The sequence below is a fragment of the Phyllostomus hastatus genome, unplaced genomic scaffold (assembly GCF_019186645.2).
Source record: "Phyllostomus hastatus isolate PE091 unplaced genomic scaffold, TTU_PhHast_1.1 phas_scaffold_93, whole genome shotgun sequence".
Lineage (NCBI taxonomy): Eukaryota > Metazoa > Chordata > Mammalia > Chiroptera > Phyllostomidae > Phyllostomus > Phyllostomus hastatus.
This window is the reverse complement of record NW_025334042.1, coordinates 25,995,094-26,016,498: the sequence shown is the minus strand read 5'-3', so window position 1 is coordinate 26,016,498 and position 21,405 is coordinate 25,995,094. Positions and strand designations below refer to the sequence as shown.

The window sequence follows — 21,405 nt, the reverse complement described above, 5'->3', positions numbered from 1 at the left end:
TTGAATGTGACCATTACTAGCAGCATGCATAGAGCCAGAACAGATTTTGGGGTAGTGACATTTTGTACCAAATGTGCAAATACAATAAAGTACAGAATAAGCAAGGACTATGTATTATTGAATGACAGTCGGTGTCTGAGAAGTAACATTAAGTTATGTTGTCTAGTAACTTCTTTCCTCTATATTTCACTCTGTCCTTATTAGGAAAAGGTGAGTTATTAGGAGTTGTTATTTAAGTTAAATATGCCAATTTATTATATAGTTAATATTCATTCTTCTTAAGAAGTACAAAATAGGTCAAGTTGTTTGATGACCAATGAAAGACTTTATCCAAAAGGACCTATTATTGAGCTATAATGTATTTCTTTAGACTTTGCACCAACTTTAGTTGTCAGCAACTTGCCACAGCCAATGGTTTGTCTCCTTCTCCCTCTCCTACTCCCTATCAAAGTCTCTAAGATGTCAAGCATTCTTTCCTTGTGTACTGGTGAACTGTATTGCCCTAGTGAGGGATATTGATTTCCCATTACTCCTAGATGTCACATGATGCATTTCTATTCATTGTAAACACTTACAAGACTGACTTTTATTTTGTCCTTCATCACATCAGCCTGCCAGGGCAGGACATCTGTAAATGAGGCCCAGTGCATTTATCAGACACTCTTCCACCTTGGTGCTTAAACAAATAGTGCTTTCAAGGTGTGTCTATATAATAAAGCTTGTTCTAAAAAACCCACTGCTCTCTTGACAGAGCCTCATGGGAAGGTCCCTTAAAAGTAACAACTACATTTACTTTTCATATCTACTCTGGGATTGACTTATTTGCTTTTTTTACAGGCATTATTATATTTCACTGATGAATGTTGATTTCAGAATTAGCCAGGAAAACTCATATTGACCTTTGCTAGTAAGAAAAATTACTGATAAAGAAAATACATTAAATAACACTATGACATAGGCCTTTACAGTACATTAGATTCCTTGGGCAACAGCAGTTTTGGGAGTTCATCGGTACCTAGAATACACAAAGCCCATGAAAGAGTCAAGCTCTTTAAGCATTTTAAGTAAGGATTTATACTTTGACTTGGATTTGTTTGAGTAATGAATGTGATCTGCCATCTCTACTACTTGTTGACAAAAGCCTACTTCAACCAGAAAGCCAAGATTTTTCCCCAAAGGTTTTTAATCTTTTAAATAGCACATGTACCCCCTGAGAGAAAACTCCAAGAGGTTACAGAATTCATTTGCCCTTGAGTGTCGAGGACCACCCTGCCTGGTCTCAGGAAGCCTGTAACCTCCCGTGACTTAGGCTGAGTGAGAGACCTCCAGGCCAGGAGCCACTAAGGAGACAAAAACTTATTTCCCTGGCATGAACACTGCCTGTTCTGTGCCTAAACCTCCTAAGCTTGATCAGTTAGCCAATGACGGGTAAGATTTCCCACAGAGAGAAATGCCTAAGACAGGCATGATCATGTGGAGGCCTCTGGGAAGAGACTCAGGGGCTGTGGAAATGAAGAGGTGATGGACATCAACCCCTGCCCCCTCGGCTTTGTCAAAGCCTGAGTCCTTGTTCTTAGAAGTGAGTAATCCAAGTCTCCTGGCTGCCTTTGTCTTCTCTGTTAACTCAGGCCTGTGAAAATAGCAGGGGCAGTGCAGCCCAGACCAGAAACGGCGGACGCCTGGGGTAATCAGGCCTGGGACATAGAATATGCAAGGTTCTGTGAGATCTGTTTGCTGGAGGATGTTATTAGATTAGAATTTGAAGGCACAGACAGGAAACCAAAACTAGCCCTTTAAACAATATGTTAAAACTCCAATCTCTGCCCAGAATCGCAGCGGGGGTTCTGTCTGCACCTTTGTAAGTCACCTACTTCTTTTGATCTTTTCTGCCAGACTGTGAATCCACAAACTAAGTCTGTATTCTCAATAAAAACCTGCTTGGGAATGGAGACGTGAAGCTCTCCACTAGAGAGAGTGGCCATTCTGTCCCTATTTCCCCACAGGACCCGGTTGTCTCTGTGTATGTTTTTCTCGTGTTTCAACGAGCATCCACAGCAGGGATGGATACAACTGGCCGGTATCTGCCCCACTTGAGGAAAAAAAACAATAGTGAATATTAAGAGAAAATGAGAGTACATTGTATGAGAAAGGCTATTTATGACAGGACATCTGAGAATTACCTCCCGCTGTCTCTCTTTTGTCTGTCATCCACACTTCCTGCAGGGCGTCTCTGATGGTCAGCTTGGCCTTGACAGCCTTTCTGCTGTGTCCACTGTGGGAAGCGATCCCCCCACTTTTTAAAATCACATGTTTGTTTACATTCTTTTTTCTTGTTCTCTGACATGGTTGGACATATTGCACGAACTTCTTTACCTTTAGGTAAATGTGTTTCTTTGACCATCCCAACATGCATTTTAGCTAACTCCCCAAGCATTAACTGCCTCATCTCACAATATTTATATTTGACTTCCATTTTCTCTAATTACTGTTTCCTCTTCTCTGTGGTCTTTGGCAAATGGCTTAATCTTTGGGTTGTTCTGTGATTCCAATATACCTAGTTTATAGGGGAAAAACACAATATTTTACTTATAATACTGAATATATGGTTGATGTGTGATATTATTTACAAAAACAAGTATTTATTGTGTTGCCTCTGTGTACCTAAATCCATCCTGAGTTTCCATTAACATGAAACTGAAAAAAGATTTTTGTACATCTTTAGCTTTGAGAGAGCTCCACTCATTAATTGAACAAATATTTGGGCTCTTACTGTATGCTGAGCATTATTTCAGGAATGGAGAATATAGTAGTGAACAAAACAGGGGGAAAGTCTGTAGCTCTCAAGAGCTTACATGTCGATGGAAAAGACAGACAATAAACAAGCATATAAGCAATATCTGTTATATGTCAAGGTTTCCAATGATTTTTTCAGTCTAGTGATACCAATTTCAGCAATTTTGCCAACTAGAAGAAGCATAGGTTTACTGAAAGAAATCTGGCACTTGAGATTCTTAATAAGAAACAAAATATCACCCAAAGCAGGAATACAATTCTTCAGGCCACCACTGATCATTGTTATCTAAAATCCTGTTGCTAGGACACTGCTAAGCACAGAGAAGCTAAGGACATGTTAGAAGCTGGGGGAAATTTTGATAGAATGTTGCTCTGATACTCATGGATCTAAATTCAGGAGGAACAGAGGATCACAAAGAGAAAGAAATATATCTGGAAAAAAGCTTTTGAAATCATTTAAAGCTTAATAATCTAATAACTTTAAATAGTAGATATGTAAAATATTACATTGAAAAGTGTTAGTATGTTTTATTAACATTTAAGAATCCATTGTCAATTCTATTCTGAAAGGTTATCAATAACTTTACATAAAATCTAATTTAATCTACCCCTTAATTTCCTCAAAAGCTGAGTGGCTAGTTCTTGACCCCCAAAATAAAACTTTTGTTCTAATACTATGGCTTTAGTTTTGCAGGATAGAGTAATCAGTATTATTACATTTTATTCTCTCATGGTTCTCTAAATAGAAATGAGGCCTCTTCATTTGATTTGGGAAATTGAATGCCAGCCTGATAATTCAAAACAGTGCTGCTTTCAAGCTTGAGTTCCCCTGCATAGTGCCAAGTTCTCTCCTTTGGCCCTGCAGCATGCCTCTCAATGAGAAAACGTGGGGAAATAATGATCCCAGTATATCCTGAGACCATCTTGCCTGTATACTTAACATTGTTCTGAAAATCTGTCCAAATATGGTTCGTAAATAATAGGGCCACACGTGGGACGGAATCACGTTTGGATATATCAGTCCAAATTACACAACCAAATGTAACTTGAACACCAGTGTTCAAATGTGATTTTTATTGCTATAGGCATAGTAAACTGTAGCATGTAAAAAATGAGATTAGGTATGTACCATGGCACTGCTCTTTTGTTTTTATATGGGAAATATGCCCATCTGAAGGGAAATTGACTGTTTCTCATGTATGAAGCAAGATACAAAGCCAGAAGTCTGTTCATCTCCATGAACTGGTGAGAAGTGGCTAGAATAGCATGTGTGATACAACATGCCTAAATTATGTTTACATCGCTGAACCACAAATGTGATCAGCCTCTGCAGTTATTGTTCAGTTTAATATCAGAAAGTAGCAACGGAGCTTTGAATTACTAAATACTGATCGCATTTCTTGAAGAACAAAATAGATGAATATTCTGTAGTATGCAATCACAGCAGCAGCCTGGATCTGTCCTGGCCTCAGCAGCCAAACACATCTTATCTCATCATTCTCTTAATTCAGCATTTTTATCTCATGTTCAAAATACATATTTCACATTTATGCAGAAGGAAGGAAAATCATAGCTCTCATCACACTTAAATGCACTTTGTGTACAAAACTGGCTGTACATCTATAGTTACGATGCCAAGAGACTCTCAATATTTGCTGTCCATCACCCATTAGTCAAATTTCCCTCAATCAGTCTGAGTAGAAGCCATCTATTTGTGGGACAGTTGCTTAGTACACAGGAATTACAGTGAGTCCTGCTCAGAGCAGGGTCAGATGAAAATGAGGGCTCTCTTAGAGTGGGGGTGGGGAGAAAAGTAGTTCAAAGCTCCTCCAGGAACAGGCTTTTGGTAAGAGACAAGCAGGCATGACTGCCATCAGCGATTCTCAACTAGAACCAGATATAGCAGGTAAAAATTATTTCAGCTCTGAATAAAAAAAAAATCAGTGTAGTCACTTTTCACAGTTAAGGACGGTGTGACCTAGCAGAAAGTATGTATTCTTTGGGCTGGGTTGTGCTGCATGTCATGTTGTGACAACCCCTCTGAGGCAAACTTTCTCATCTGTAAAATGGGTTAATAGCAAGCAAGGTTTTGGGATCGTTTCATACATAAGTAGGAGTATAAATAAATATTGCTTAGGGTAATGCTAGAACACTGCAGGTGATCAATAATTTATACCAAGATATCCAAATTTCTTCAGCCTTTCGTTTCACATATGGTAAACTTACCAGCTACTCTGTACACAGTAGCAGTGCCCCCCTCCCTGACCATTCAAGTCTTCCAGTGCTATTTCTGCAGGTCGCCACAGTGTGACACGTGTTGCATGAGGAGCCAGTATTCTCCTATGCTACCTTCTTCCTCATGAGGCCACCTCGTGTGTCTCTTTGAGAGACAGCACCCTTCCCTATGGCTGTCTCCCAGAGCCCTCTGGGAGAACTCTGATCTCAACAAAGTTCCAGTTAGAGACCTCAAGAGGCCAGTGCTGTGCAGTGGATGAGGGCAGAAAAGAAAAGATGGTCTTCATCCTTTTTCACCTGGATCCTGAAAACAGACTAATTGTCTTCTTTGGCTTCACTCTCAAGAAAAACCTGACCTTGGAATTGTGCTGGGAAGTCCACCGTGCTTGTTGGCCATTTGCTTGCCTCTTCCCTTGGTCTCCAGCAATGCATGATATGCTCTCCAGGCATTATTCCATCTTCCCAAGAAGCCTGTGAGATTGATATACTGAACCCCAATTTATGGATGAAGAGACTGAAACCTAGAGAAATTCAGAACATGGTCCACCCTCCTCTTCCTATCTGCTTCAGATAAATACCTAGGTTTTTATTAGCCGCAGATACCCATTCTCCATTAAGATGAGCCCAAGCTATCCTGAAAATGGTGCCAGTTCTTATTATTACCATTCCACTCTATCAAATAAGGCCAGAGTTTACACCGATTCAATAGAGAGTCTGAAGAGATATACAGAGTAGGAATTGAAGTAACAAAAACCAGAGTAGCAGGGAGAGAATGGAGGCAGAGTATTAGGAGACTAAGGACAATAGCATTGAAACACAAAATGTGCTAATTATAAAAAATATTATAAAAGGGACAAATCTAAGAGAATGTATTGTATCATCTCTTTTTTATTAATGCTTTTTAAAATTTCTTAAATCAAATGGCACCAGCTACTTTTCTCACACCTTTCCCCAAACTCCCTGCCCTGGTCTGTTTTAAAAAGAAGACAGATAATGCCATATTCCATAAAAGGAGCAAGAATTTATCTCCTTTTTACTCTGATCTCCATTTCCTTAATTCGTCATTCTATCTCCAAGTACAGGTGGGAAATAACAGGAACTATATTTTTTGTGAGTGACGTTTTGATTCCAGTCTACAAGAAATCTCTAGAGATTACTGTCAAACTAAAGGGAGCATTGTTCTACTGATAATGTTTTGTGTTATTTATCTAGGGCTACTGAAAGACACTTTGGTTATCAGTCTCTTTATTTGCCAAGCATAATTTTTTGTGGGAGATGTCAGTTATATTTATCAAAAGGCCAAGTTCAATTTCAATTCTCTTTGCAGGAGCCTTGCAAGTAACACAGAAAGAACAAGATCGCATCAGATGCACTTTAATAAAATGCAAAGGTTCACAAATATTATAACCAATACATTTTATTCTGATATTTCAGATGGAAAGCTCTAATGCTTTGGGTTTTCTGAATTTCCCAAATTACATGCCCATTTGCTGCTAATGTCTGAAAAACAAGGAGAGGTGAGACCAACAAGATATTTGCATAGATACTAATAGAAAGGGATGATGTTGCATCAGTTCATTTTTCTTCTTGCATATTTCTTACTAACAGCTTGATGTGATCCATAGATCAAGAAATTAATGGACATTCAAAGCTTTCTCGTATATGTGCCTTTCTCCAAGGCCCATTTTCCCTTAATAAGAATTCACAGCAAAGAGGGGAGTGGAGTGGATGTGAAAACCCCCAACATGTTCTGGCACTTGATTAGTAGTGCCCCCTCTACCAGCTGCATAGATAGAAGTCTTAGAAAAATTTAACTTTTTATGTTGAGATAGCGGATAGTGGAAATCTTTAGTATTTTGTCCATTATTTTTTCATATTTAAGTTCTTTAAAATATTCACTAAATGTACAACTGGTAATTTAATGAACTGATAATTTAGCACACTCTTTGTTCACATGCAGGTTATAAACCTTAATTTGATGCCTCTCTCCAAAAACCAGCAGCAGGTGTGACACCTCATTTGCATCTGTTTCTCTTTCTTGTGAAAGGGAGGTCATCCTGGCTGGTTTCGCCTTCACAACAAGGAGATAACTAACGGCAATTTGGGAATTAATTCACTGTTTGAATCTTATGCTAGCATGTCTGGCCCTCCATTGTTTGGTTGAAATAGATGCTCAACTGCAAGAGAGTGGGACAGGAGTCTTTGGCATGTTTCCATTCCGTGTAGTTACTACCAGTGGTTCCTAAAAGTCCCTTGATGTAAACTGAGGATTTTGGTTAAATGAATCATATCCTTTTACTTTGTGTTCTTACATAAAACATGCTGTTATAGGGTCTATATTTTTTAAAAGTAGTGAGACAAAAATTACCCCACGTATATAACATATGGATTACTTCCTTCTTATAAAAATTTAAAATCAGTTCTTCAGAAGAAAGAGAAAAACATGTACAGATGCAAATCAAGTCTGTATTGGTTTCTTATTACCACAGTAAAGAGGAGAGCCGAGGATGTACGTTACAACTGCATTTTGATTTTGAGTGCATACCACTGCCTAATATACATAAAATAACCATCACAGAATGCAACTGATGCCTCCAACAGCTGGCGGCATTTAAATGTTTTTTTAAAAAATGCTCACAAAAAGTCCATTTTGGGGTGTTTTGCTGCTTAGGTACGAGACAAATCACAAGTGTGTTTTTATGTTGATTTTCTCTGATAGGACTGGGAATTCCCACATTTCATGGGAGACGTGGATGTAAATCTCCCTGGGTTGCATACACCTCACATGCAGTTCAAGATTCCTTTCTTCCAGAAGATCTTCAAGGAGGAATATCGCATTCACATAACAGGTATGTTATAACTTGGAACAGGATTTGTCTTAGGATAGTGCTTAGGGTAGTGTCAACTGCTCTTAAAAGTGAACAGTAACGTTTTAGAGGTGTACATAAATATAATTTTATTTCTTATTCCCATAATACTATAGTCCCTGAGTGACTGACCCACTCAGGGACTGACCCAGTTGGTAGCTTTAACAATTTCCACTTCAACATCCAGCAGGCAGTTGGGAATAAAGAGAATGGGGAAAATAATTGAAAAGGCTCACCTCTTTCTTAACCACCTTGGCTTGGGAAGGAAACAGCTCAACTTCACTCACATTCTGTTGGCAGTAACTGGCCAGATAATCCCACGTAGAGTCAAGGAGAGGGGAGAAATGTAGACCCCAGATAGGCGGCCACTTCTGGTGTCAGACCTAGTGCTTAGCACAGGATTATCAGAGAGAAGGACAGATCTGTAATGTGGACAGTTAGCTAACTCTGTACCCTAGGGAGTATATATAGAGTTAGCCCCATTCCCAATACACCCCACCTTGCTTTTGTTCATTGGTGGGTTTCCTTTTCACAACATAGAGCTCAGGAAATTTTTTCCACCTGAACAGTCTTTATGCTTTGTTCTTTATCTGTGCCAGAGATCAAAAGAGCAGTATCCTCAAGCTCCCAACAGACTGTGTGCCTTGAGGGAGTTGGGCCTCTTCTCAATGGATGGAGTACAATCCTCCTTCTCTGGCCGAGCTCGTTTTTGTCTCAAGTGCTTCTCTCGTGGCTCCTCAGGTTATTTCATCTTCAGAGGTGTCCTGCTTTTGAAACACCTCCGATAGGATTTATTATTACATTCTTTCATGACATCGCAGTCATTCTCATCTGAAAAAAGGCTACGTTTACATTTCATACCTTTTTTCTTGATAAGCAGAAGCAGACAACTGAATGATCCAATGAAGCGTGGCATTAGTTCCCAAGCTGTTCAAATGCAGGTAGCCAGTGCGTGTGTTTCAAGGAAAATGTCTGAGGATTCCACACCTGCTATAATAAAAACTGCTAAAGAAATCTGTGCTTACTCCACCATCTGTGCTGGTGAATAAAAATAGTCTGAACACAGAGAACGTGAATATCCAAGTACTGCAAAAAACCCTCGCGTCTCCACTTGAAGGCTGTTTTCTGCTTTCAGGATGAAGCGACCTTCCTAAATTGGAGAATGAGCTCATGAATAGGGAAGATGCAGCAGGTTTATTTTCCTACTCAGAATGAATGAGGCCCATCTATTAAATTCACTGGGTAAATCCATCAATTTGAGTTCAGGTCACATAATGTGGTTTCTGAGTCCCCACTTAATCTCTGCAGCATGCCACCCTCTTGGACCTCTAAAACAGCTATCACGCACATGGCATCATCCCGGCCCTTTGGGTGGGCTTTTGCCCGGACCATCTGTTCCTGCTATCAGCTCTGTCCCCGGCCATCATAACACTAATATTGTCTCTGATTGAGTATCAGAATCCCTGTTAAAAATATACTGCTTGCGTGCAAAATATCAGGTTTAAAAAGAGGGTGGGGAGATTCAGAGAAACCATTGATTAGAAAAAAAAATCAAGCTATGAAAAGTAATTAATTTGGGACTGTTTTACATGGCTTTGTGTCATATATGCTATGATTTATAGATGGGGCAGGTTCAAGTTTCGTGGCACTCAAAGCTTACACCATTTGGAATGCTCTATTTGAAAACATGAATACAAAAGAACAATCGAAAATTATACTGAAGGCCTTGGAAGGGGACCGTGCGTACAGAGGCCCCCTGAAGCGTTAGTCATTCATTTGCTTTGAGTTAGAGACTCCTGTGCCTTTGAACTTAAACCTTCATCCCACCAAATATTACTCTGTAAAATCTTAATGGAACCTGCATGTAAATAAAGTTTGCCAGAAGGTGGAACTGTATTATGATTAAGGCTTTTGTGCAAGGCATTGCCAAATTATGCTGATTATCATATCACCTGGGGAACTTCATAAATGTACAGACTGTTGGGCCCCATTCCTAATGGTCCCCACCCAGTAGGACTGGGCCAAGGCCAGGCAATGGGGCGTCGGAGAAGCTTCCCTATGTGATGCTGATCTTTGGGGAGTTCTCCATCCAAGTTGAGGTCAGACTGTCTCCCTGAGTCAGGCCATGAGTGCAGATGTCTGGGTGCCTGGACCTGCCAGGGAAGTTTTTGAGGATTCTGCAGTTTAAATTAAAAATAAAATAGGGTACATATGGGTTTTGGGGTAAAGAGATTCACCATAAACAATTTAAATTCACTTTGTGGCAGATGATCAGGTGTCTGCCTGGATCCATCCATGATAAAGTTTTCTAGGAAAACAGGTGATAGATTTGGAGGCTCTAGAAAGACATAACTCCCCCCCTCTTGTTTTTGTCACTTTCTTTGTTCTGGTAATTGGCTGAAGAGGTGGCTGAGTCTGCTCTGGAGTACCATCTCCTGTAAAGGTCTTTTACTCTATCTGCCATTATAAAATCATTGCTTCTGGGCAAACCTAAGTAAAATTTCCACAACACGGTGCTCCATGTTGTACTTTAGTATCCTCCACAGTTAGCCCACAACTTTCCAAGTGCACTGTCAATGCCAACTTGATTAGCTTCTCCAAGTGCTGCTTCTTTTTATAGGGAGACTTCAGGGCTTTTCTTGATAAGCAATATGGTATCATCCCTGGGATGACTAAGCATGGAACCCTCTATCAGTGGTTATCAAACTTTAGGTGTCTGGGAGTCATGTGGAGAGCACCCAGAGTTGGACGCCTGAGGTATGTGCTGGAGCCTGGGGCCTCCTGTTCTCTCAAGCATCCCAAAGGATGCTTCTGCAGGGTGCCAGGGGCCACACTGACAAACACTGCTGCTGAGAAACATTTTCTGTCATTGGAATTCCTCTCATCTCAGCTGTTTTCCTTTAAAAAAAATGGTCAGGCCTTATTTGTAAAATAAATATGCTAAGGTTCAGACACTGCAGGACTGAACAGCTGGGCCCCTCTGGACAGGCCAACTTCATGACTCAGGGTGCCAGACCCAGGCCTCCCAGCTCGTCCTCCTCGGCCCCGAAGCCTCAGAGGTTGAAGGGCTGGCAGACCAGCCTGCACAGGCTCACTTGGCAGGCAGTCTGCATGGCACTGGCATCCAGGGTGGCCCCCAACTGCACTGTCTAGTCCTCAGGGTCTCAGATGATTTTGGAGCCAAATCTGAGGGTGTCATGACAAAGGTAGATGTGTGGGCACTCCAGAAAGATGAATGGGTAAGTTTTGTCACCTCAGCTTTAATTTCTCTTTATACACAACTCCTAAAACAAAGGCCAAGGGTCAGAATGCAATTTCAGTGGAAATGAAGTGGCCAGTGAGAAAGGCAGATGGGAGAGGCCTGCCCATATGGGGGCACATGTGGAGCTGGGGCCAGTACCAGAGGTCCCAAATCAGAGCATGCCTGGGAAAGGTCTGGGGGACCACAGAAGAAACTGGAGCCAGGAGTAGGAGGGAATCCTATGGACCCCCGCATGGCTCTGTGTTTTGCTTTCTCTTCTGTATTTGTTCTGCACCAGAAGAGGCTAACAGGACTGCTAGAGTTCTCTAAGGGGCAAGAATGCCTCTAATCTGACCTCAGCCATCATTGCTCTATGACATACAAGGGCGTTCAGTGCATGTTGGGGTGATGGAATGTCAAGGTTTGGTGCCTAGGCCCCAGCTCTGCTACTGACATGTGGCATGGCCCTTGCCAAGCTCCTTAGCCCCTTAGAGACTCAGTTTTCTCATCTGTTAAATGGGGATCATTCTGATACTTACCCCTTGGGTACTATGAGAATTGAATTAGTTAACACGAACAAGGCACTTAAAACACTGACTGCCATGTAGGAAGCACTCAAATTCTCACTGTCTTTATCTACAGCTTTTCCATTTACTCATCCAAGATTTGTGTTTTCTATTTAATTTAAAAAAATTAGACAGCCAAGAAAGGGCACTCATATTATTTATCCAGTATTCTATCTCCAGTTACCGCTCCAAGTCCTCAGGAAGGAGCACACTAAGAATGGAAGAAATCTCTCCCACAATGCCATGCTCTGGGTATAGAAGGTTCTCTGATGCTGAGGGGTTCCCATTGACATTTTCAAAGCATTAAGGATTTGTGTATTTTTTATCCCAATTCCAAGCTAGTTTTATGTATGCGTGTCAGAAATAACTTGAATTGTTGCATCTGTTTAGCTCATCTGGATCCCCCTTGACAGATGGTTTGTTGTAGTATGTATGAGCTTTCATTTCATAAGCTGGGCTACAGCTTATAAAAATAAATCATCTCTAAGGGTGTGTTAAAATATTTATTCTGGGAATGTTGACTTCACTAACAAAGGGGATAAATGGTCAGTGCTCAGGTCACATTGGTGCTTTTTAGCCCAATCCCAAAGTAAATGCTAAATGCTAAATGCAACCGTATAATTCTCTCCTCTGCACTCTCCCCTTTTACCTATAAGGTGAGTGCAAGGCGGATTCAAAATGGGATGTATTAAGTCTCTGGAGGCAAGAGAGGAATGGCCTCTTAATCCAATCTCGGAAGCTCCTCTGAGTCCTATTAATGCCAGTCCCGGTGGAAGTGCTGCCATCTGTCATCCCAGCCAGACAAAGGAAGTGTCCCATTGGTGGCCATCATCTGAGTAAATTAGGAGGGGGCTGGGGAAAAGGCCAGAAGGAAGGCCTGTGCCTCTGCGAGGAGTGCGTTCTCACTGTTGGCACGATGATGCCCCCGGGAACCCTTTCGGCAAAAATGGAAAATGTTGGAGAAAACAAGCCTGTGTCGCGTCTGTGTTCTATTTCAGTCCCCTGACGGGTGTGAGGGTGCAGGGGCTTTATGATGGTGAGAGAGCCGAAAGTAGTGAACAAAACCCTCTTTTATTTCCAAAGGTGCATGGTTTCTGGCAAATGAATTCCCAGAGATTATTTTTAAAAGATCTCTTTTGTGTCAGTCAGATCACGGGAAGTGCTGGGGAGGGCAGGATGGTGGTCCATCCAGCAGAGTATTCTGTCTGACAGAATTAGCCAGGGACTTGTTAGAGGGAAATATGATGCATCCTGTTCACCAAGACAGTCCCCCAAGATCATGAATTTACCCAGAGCACACAAAGACCTCTTGCCATTCTCTCAGTTGTGAATTTTTCTAATTTTTTCCTGAAGCAAATTCCATTTTCAACACATTTATACAGCTCTAAGAATGAAGTCTGTTTACTTCTCCATAAAGCAGCAATTTATATTGTTTGTCTCAAACTCATCTTCTTCCAGGCGTGTGAGTCCTCGCTGCCCCTGGGCTGATCTGCCCAAATTGAGGTGTCCTGTCTTCATGTATGCATATGTGAGAGTACTTGTGTAAACTCACGTACTCCTCAGAAACTGTCTCCACGCTCAGAGGAAGAACTTGAAATATATAGTTAAAACATAAATATTTTATTTGCCTAATTTCTAGAATACATTAGATTTGAGCAGTGTCCTGGAATTTGCCAGATCATCGTGACATGTATTTGATTCAAAAGATAGAATTCGCTCACTGTAGTATTTTTTGACTCCTTATTTTACATTTACTTGTTAATAGATATTTCTGAGTTAACATGTGTCTCAACCCAAGCTAAGACCTAGGGATACAAAAATGAACATGACAGCTCCCAATCTCAAGAATCTTCAGTATAATCTTCAGTACAAACACATGGCCCTTCCTTTCTCTTTTATCATCACAAGTTTCTACCCCTCCTGGCCATATCGGATTATGTCCTGAAGGAAAAGTCTACCACTTAGGAAGCAACAATGAGAAGAGAGGTGCTTTGAGAAGCTCTAATCATTTGCTTTTAAGTCTTAAGAAGTTATTTTACTAAGTCAATGAAGTCATATTAATTCATAAATTATTTAGAAAATATCTTCAATTTACTAACTGGTCCCCTCATGGACCAAGCACTTCAAGTGGTTTCTAGATACCCATCAATTTCCTATGGAGGGACAAGGAAAGGCTCACTCAGTGAGCCCCGTTGTCACTGCTCGTGTCTGGAATGAGAGGACATTGAATATGGCCAAGAAGCCTGTTACAGAAAACTGTTATTTCTTTAGTTTTCCAAGACTCATCTTCTTTAAGGCCAGAGTTTCCTGCTGCCCCACAATGGACACGAAATGGCTTTGTGGAACGTGACTATTTCACACGTCTGCTCTGAGCATCAACGCCAGGCCCAGGGGCAGCGCCACTTGGCGTGTGCATGCTTATTTCACAGCGCTATCGCAGTGCCAACTGGGAACTACTGAGCAGGAGAGGTTTTTTTTTTTTTAAATACTATGATTGTATATTTGAGTCCTGAAAGTTTTGTTATGTGGTGGAAATATCAGCCCTTTCTAGGCTTTTCTTAGTTGCAAAAATAACACTTTCCTCCAAATTGTTGTCATTTCCTGTGGTAAGTGAGGGTGATAGTTAATGAAGGATTCTTTTAAAACTAACTAGCCAAGGATTCTCTGGGCTCCCACAAAGTAAAAAGATAAAATTATAATTTTACCATTATAATATCATTTTTGACAATCAGTAAGATTCATTAAAAGCACAGAATCCAAGAAAGAGGTAATCCCACCAACACCATACAGTGATTTCTCATTAAAGGAGACAGTGAGATATTTCAACAAGGAGATTAATAGAAATAATGTATGGATTTTTACCCTACCTCCTTGCTGATTTACATTATGTTATGTCGTTAAAACAACAGGGGGAAAGGCAGTATCTCTCAAATGATGAACACTGAAACGCCAAGCCTCTTGTAATGGTTGATTGTACATTCACAACACACATGGGAAAATGAAATAGAAGCACTTTCAATTTTTTCCTTTTTGTGTCTTATATCCTTTCCATGTAGGATATTTCAGGGACTCAAATTTATTTTCTATGGTAAACAGTGTTTTTCAGAATACACAATCTTTTTTTCTTAAGGGAAGCTTTCTCTATTTGGAAATTGTATATTCCATCATTTTGCTCTAATGGCAAGATTTCCTGGCCCATCATAAAACATTAATGGTTAGGCCATGTTTCTTTCCCAGGCTCATCAAGGAGACTCTTAGAGGGGAAGATGCCGTAAGGGCTGTATAGCCCAATCCCTCCAACTTGCAGGCAAGGACACCAAGGTCAAGTTGTCCCATCTGATTTTGCCTTCTGGTTTGCTACATCTCATAGGGCAAAAGTAACTTTTTTTAAAGAGGAAAAGGCATTACCAAGGTCACAAAACATGGTATAGGAAATTATAAGGAAGAAGGATGATTAAGATGAACATCCTTCCTCGGTACAAATGGACAAATGGACCGGAATTTATGTCAAGTGGTCTGAAACAAACAAAAAGTAAGAAGAGCTATTTCTTCTAAATTTTCAGCAGCTTCACATTTTGGCTGATTGGCTAAGACAGTGCTGGGAAGAACAGTGACAGAGCCATAGAGTAAAATAAGGAAATACGATATCAGTAGGGATTCTGCCTCCATCTCCTCTTTGCCCCCTGCACTTTCCCACCTCTACATGGCCTCTTGGTTGTGTGTGTGGTATTGGAGGGCACTATCCCCTGTTCCTGGACCTCAAAATTTGTGTATATTCAAGACCTTTTCTCAGGAGCAACATTACTGCAACCTACAGAACAATTACCAGTGGCTAAAGATTTTTAACATATTAAATATGCTGATTCACAAAGCATATTTCCATATAGCTACACACTAGGTCCTCTTAGAAAACTGTTTCTGTGATATCAACCCATTAATGTTAGTGCACAGCATTCATTCTGCTTTATCCAAACTGATCCCTTTATTCTGTCACCAAGATCCTATAATAACTGAAGTGAAGCAAAGAAACTGCAGAAATAATACGACCCTACATTTTGGCAAACAATGCATTTTGGGGAACTTCAAATATAGCTTCACATTTATCCTCACAATAGTCCTTTGATGCAGTTACATTGGTTTTATTCTCTATTTCACAGAATAAAAAATTGAATTCACAGAGCTAGTAAGTAGGAGGATTTGGGGGAATAGGACAAAACAGAACTCAAAGGCATCTCGGTCAGTGTCCTCAATTTGGAAATGAAATTATTGAGGTCTGGAGAGCTTACCCAGGTTACCCAAGGTTGTGTTATTCAAGTTCAGTATTAGAACAGAACCTTCATCTGCTGATTCCAGACTGTGGCTTTTGTCACCAGGGCACCATTTCTTGCCAAGGGGTGAATATGTGTCAGAGCAGTATGATGATGTCCATTAACTGGTGTCAAGCTTCCTCCCATCCCTTCTGAATGTCCACACTGCAGGTCACACGAGCAATAACAGAAAGTGAGTCTTTACTGCCCAAGTTTAGTGTCAGACTGACATGCTAGCATTCATCTTAGATAGTAGAAAAGTATTTTAAAGTAGGAAAAAAGCACCTCCTATCTTCAGGGTTTCTTAGTGTGATCATAGTTCCATCTTTATCCTCAGATTTTTGCTTTTCCTTTGTCTATAAACATTCACTGAGCATCTTTTCCCCACCTCAGGAAAGCACTCTTCTCCAAGCTCCATGGACTTCCCTTTCTTTTCCCTGATTCTCTGCTGCTGCCTGCTATCTTTAGTTGCTGATATCCTGTTACCATAGAAACAGGGAACCCTTTATGGAGGATCACCCTATTCATGAGTTCATAAAAATGACCTAAAAGGATACAAGTCTCTCTAAGGGCCCTTTGTGAATCAAGAAGGTGATGGTCAGACATACAAGTTCACGGACCTCCCCCCGGCCCCCTGAACCATTCAGTCTGGCTTTATAACACATATAGCTCACAGCAAGAGAATCAGTACAAATCTCCTACAACAGAGAAGCACCCAGAGCACCTCTCTCAACTTGCCACACTAGTGCCTCCTGAACACTGGATGAAAAATCTCTGAACTTTTTCATTTCACTTGTCACTCACTCATCTCTTGACTTTTTTTTGCATAATATTCTTCATGCTTTTTCTTCTCTCTCCCCTCAGCCTCTTTATTCCACATCATCTGATCTTTTCCTATTTGCTGTTCTATCTGTGGCATAATAAAGACAAACTAAAAGAAATGTAAACCTTTCTAAACTGCTCCCTGTCCTGCTTCCCTTTCAAGGACCCCATGAATTACTACTTTTCTCAAAATCCTTTCTACAGAAACAAGCCCTCAGTTTTTATTTCATTTTCTGCACATCTTCAGCATTTATGGTTTGCTCACTCATCGCATCTCTCCAATGTGGCCTCTTACTACTCTGTCTGTTGGTATCTCTGTCCTGTTTCCCAACTAGCTGATGGGTTCCTCCCTGGGAGGCAGAAACATACATCCTTAGCATTTCCTAAGGCATCTTATGCAGTGTCTATTATGAGCACAGTAAATGTTGGGTAATGATGCTCACCTTTGCACTTGATTGCATTTTACTGGGTTTAGCTTTCTTCATTTGTTTTCTGGTTGATTCTTAGTAAGAACCAGTTTTTGTTTTGAAGATCTAGAAGGGCAGGAGTGGTTTGAACTTAACAGTGCCAGAAGTTATAAATGTCTCATCATATCTGGAAATGTTTCTAGTGTTCCAACTCACTCTGTATGCAAACTCACTTTAGGCATGCAAAATAAATCATTCAGGCAAGAGCTCCCATTATAAGTGTTATATACCCTATATAGTTGAATAATTTCAAAACAGGCAGAGTTATAATTTCCCTTCATATAGTTTACATAAACTCTCTTCATAGAGAAAAATTGTACCTTCCCATGCAAATGAAGACATTATCATGGCTTAGCCAAAGCTTTGATGATATTAGTAATAATTACTGAATTCCTATTATACCAGGCACTGTGCTTAGCATTTAATAATCTCATGAAAAATGCTAGCAGCTTTCATAAGTACTATTATTTTCTGCATGTAAGGAAATTGGGGTTTAGAGAATTTAAACAGAGCCAGGATTAAAACCCTTCAACCTTGCATATAATAGGAATTTGAACATGTGCAATGAGGATGATAAAATACTTTCCTAAACTCCTTACAAAGTTATCTTTTTATATAGCTATATATTCTGTTAGGGCACATATTGCAAAATACATTTTTATTATTCTTGGTTTAATAAGTTTGCCCAAGATCCTATCTCTCTCCTGTCCCAAGAGCTCTATCATCTTGTAAAGCAGTAACTTAATAATATTCAATAGTGATATCTTCTAATACAAAATAAAATAGTTTTGACATGATGCATATAATAATTATAACCAAAGCTTCCAGAACCTGTTACACATGTCACCTAATTTGCTACAGAAGACCTATGAGGTGGGTATTTCTATTTTATTGTGATAAGCTTAATACTGTAAAACTTATAATAAATGATGATTATTGTAACAATTATAATAGAATGTACAGTTCATTGAAAATTTTCCCACATTTTCCATGTGTAGATTTAAAGATATCACTAAATAATATTATTGTAAAGAATATATTGTTTATAACAAATTGAAAATACTACAAAAAGTCATAGTAGTTACTGTCTTTCCAAATGTGTTTTCTAAAAATAGTTCATTAGCTTTGGTTATATTTATATGTCTGATAAATGCATTCTGTTCAATGAAAATTCAGTGCAATTATTTTTAAAGTCTTTAAGTGAATGCTCAAGCCTTATTGATCCAAATCACATCAACTAATGGTCCAATCAACAGGTCACCTATAAACAGCAATGCTACTCCGACTGATGTGCTGCTGTGCTTACATTGCAAAATGATTCGTGTCTTGCCCAGATGTAATTATAAAACTGTAAGAGATGTTGAATTATACGTTGGGCTCTTCTAAGAATTTTATTAGATCTTTGTTTTTGAACATTAATTGAAACGTTGTGAGAATGACCTATATGGGCCCAAATTTGAATATAGTTATGGAGCCTATAAGACAAGGAGACTTAATCTGGCTAATGTAAATGCCATAAATTATGGGCTGTGGGACTACAGTTACATTTTCATATGCCTAGAATCCACTTAGGAAATTCCCTTTGTCAATTTTCCCTTAATAGCAGCATAGAACTCTCAAAAAATTAATTGTTAACAGGTCCAAAACATTAGCAATTTATACTATTATACCATTATCTACATATTGGAGAAAACCTTATTGCAGTTTTATGGGTCTTTGACTAACATGCAGTATTTCTTTTTAATGCAGGTAAATGGTTTAACTATGGAATTATCTTTCTCGTCTTGATTTTGGATCTTAATATGTGGAAGAACCAGATATTTTATAAGCCTCATGAATATGGACAGTATATTGGCCCAGGGCAGAAGATATATACAGTGAAAGACTCAGAAAGTTTAAAGGATTTGAACAGAACCAAACTATCCTGGGAATGGAGGTCCAATCACACTAACCCTCAGACAAATAAAACGTATGTCGAGGGAGACATGTTCTTACACAGCAGGTTCACAGGGGCTAGCCTTGATGTCAAGTGTCTGGCATTCGTTCCAAGTTTGATAGCATTTGTGTGGTTTGGATTCTTCATTTGGTTCTTTGGACGGTTTTTGAAAAATGAGCAAGGCATGGAGAATCAAGACAAGACTTACACTCGCATGAAAAGAAAATCCCCATCAGAACATAGCAAAGACATGGGCATCACTCGAGAAAACACCCAGGCCTCAGTGGAAGACCCTTTGAACGACCCTCCTTTGGTTTGCATCAGGTCCGACTTCAATGAGATTGTCTACAAGTCCTCCCATCTAACATCGGAAAACTTGAACTCACACTTGAATGAGCCTACCAACACAACAGAAGCTGACCCTGATCCAACAACTTCCAAAAGTACACCCACGAACTAGACTCATTTACTTGGAGAGAGCACAAAAAGCAACCCTGAGTATAATTTTAAGAAGTTTGTCTTTCCTTTTGTAAATGTAAGGTTTACTTTGTGTTAGGTAGAGAAATACAAACAATGCCACAACGGTGCTCAACATGCTTTTCTAGGACTCATTGTTTTCTATTTGTATTATGATACACGTGCCTACTGTATATCTAACAGCCCCCTAGAGATTGCTTTTCACAATTGCACAAGCTATTTACTGACTTTACAGCGTAGTAGATTAGCTGGTTACCTGTGTATCTGATGTTCAACCATAGTGGTGCCTTGAGACATTAAACTGTTTTTAACTGTACCAGAAACGAAGTGTGGAGCAATTCTCTAATCTACTTCAGGTGGGGTTTTTTGTACACAATTATTTTGATCTATAGTTGGTGTCTGATCAGGAAACAAATGTAGTCTTGGTGTGGCTCAGGAAGTATCTCCTAGTTTCTTATTCAGCAGTGGAGTTGGTGACTTTGATAGCTGGACTGCAGAGACACATGGTGATAACCTTTGAATTTTTAATGGCTGTCTGTCAAATATAAATACAGATGCAAAATTCCCTAACAGGAGAATGATAATCCAGCATGGGTCACTACTCGTGAATCGTGACTTTCTCCAAAAAGTAATTGCAGTTAGATGATAATACTTAATTATGTTTTCCTAATTAAAGATAAATTGCTACTTGATTAAAAATCCTGCCCTTCACCTTTGGGAACAAAGTTTAAGAGGCACAGTTGGGTGAACTCTGAAATTTATTGGCATTTACAACTAAGCCCTAGAAAACCAAGGAACTGAAGTTTTAATCATGTGAGGGGATGCACAACCTACCATCTACATTATTTGTACATCTTCCTGTAAATATGGCTCTGGACGGTGAAAATTGAAAAACATACGCCAACCCTGAGCAAGAAAACTCCTCTACAAATCATGCAGTGGGATCTCGTGAGGCAGAAAAGATCATGCATGAGAGACTCTGTTTAGTGGCTTGTTTTGTGTGTATGTTTTTTTTTAAGAATTACACATTTCACAATAATAAATAAGAAAATTATATATCACTAATTATGTGATGTTATTTTTGTTTATAATAGAGGGATTCAATGGTATCTTAGTTTGAAACAGCCCCCCCCCCTTTTTTTCTAAACTCCATGCCAGACAAGTTAAGAGATGAAACACTCCCAACTTGCCTTTAATTTTGTTCCAGAAATTGTGGTAATATGTTCCTTGAGGGGGTTGGGGAAGATCACTTTTAAGGCAAAATTATTTTCCTGCCAAATACTGACATAGCTATATTTTGTCTTTATGATTTTTTAAATCTCTGTTGTTTTGATCTATTTGCTTTTAAGCTTGCAGCATGCTGAATTTAGCATGCATTATACAACTATGCATTCATCTGTCACTTGAAAGCCAGCTTTTATAAACATCTTTCTACAATTGTTTACTAAGCAAATTGGAACCATGCACCTGCAGTTCCTTCTACCTTTAATAGCCATGCATGGTACTACTTAGAACCATAAATATCTCTGACACTGCAAATGCAGAAATCAAGCTCCCTGTAGTAACACATTGACTGTACTGTCCAAAGAAACTTCCATATTATCACTGACACGTGGTAATGTTGGCTGTATCAAATTGGCACAGCATAGAGCATTCCACTTCTGCCTCTGGGACAAGAAAATAATATCACCCAG

General features: G+C 39.6%; 1 protein-coding gene across 2 annotated transcripts in view; it reads left to right on the top strand.

The window, feature by feature from the left end:
* The window catches only part of TMEM117 (transmembrane protein 117), a 398,947-nt gene extending 378,182 nt beyond the window's left edge, over window positions 1–20,765 (top strand). For both annotated transcript variants that reach the window (XM_045829770.1, XM_045829771.1), the window contains 2 exons: window positions 7,748–7,877; window positions 19,048–20,765. In XM_045829770.1, coding sequence (XP_045685726.1) covers window positions 7,748–7,877; window positions 19,048–19,694 — 777 coding nt within the window. In that variant the 3' untranslated portion in view covers window positions 19,695–20,765. The remainder of the gene's footprint in view (window positions 1–7,747; window positions 7,878–19,047) is intronic.
* Window positions 20,766–21,405: the final 640 nt, after the last annotated feature.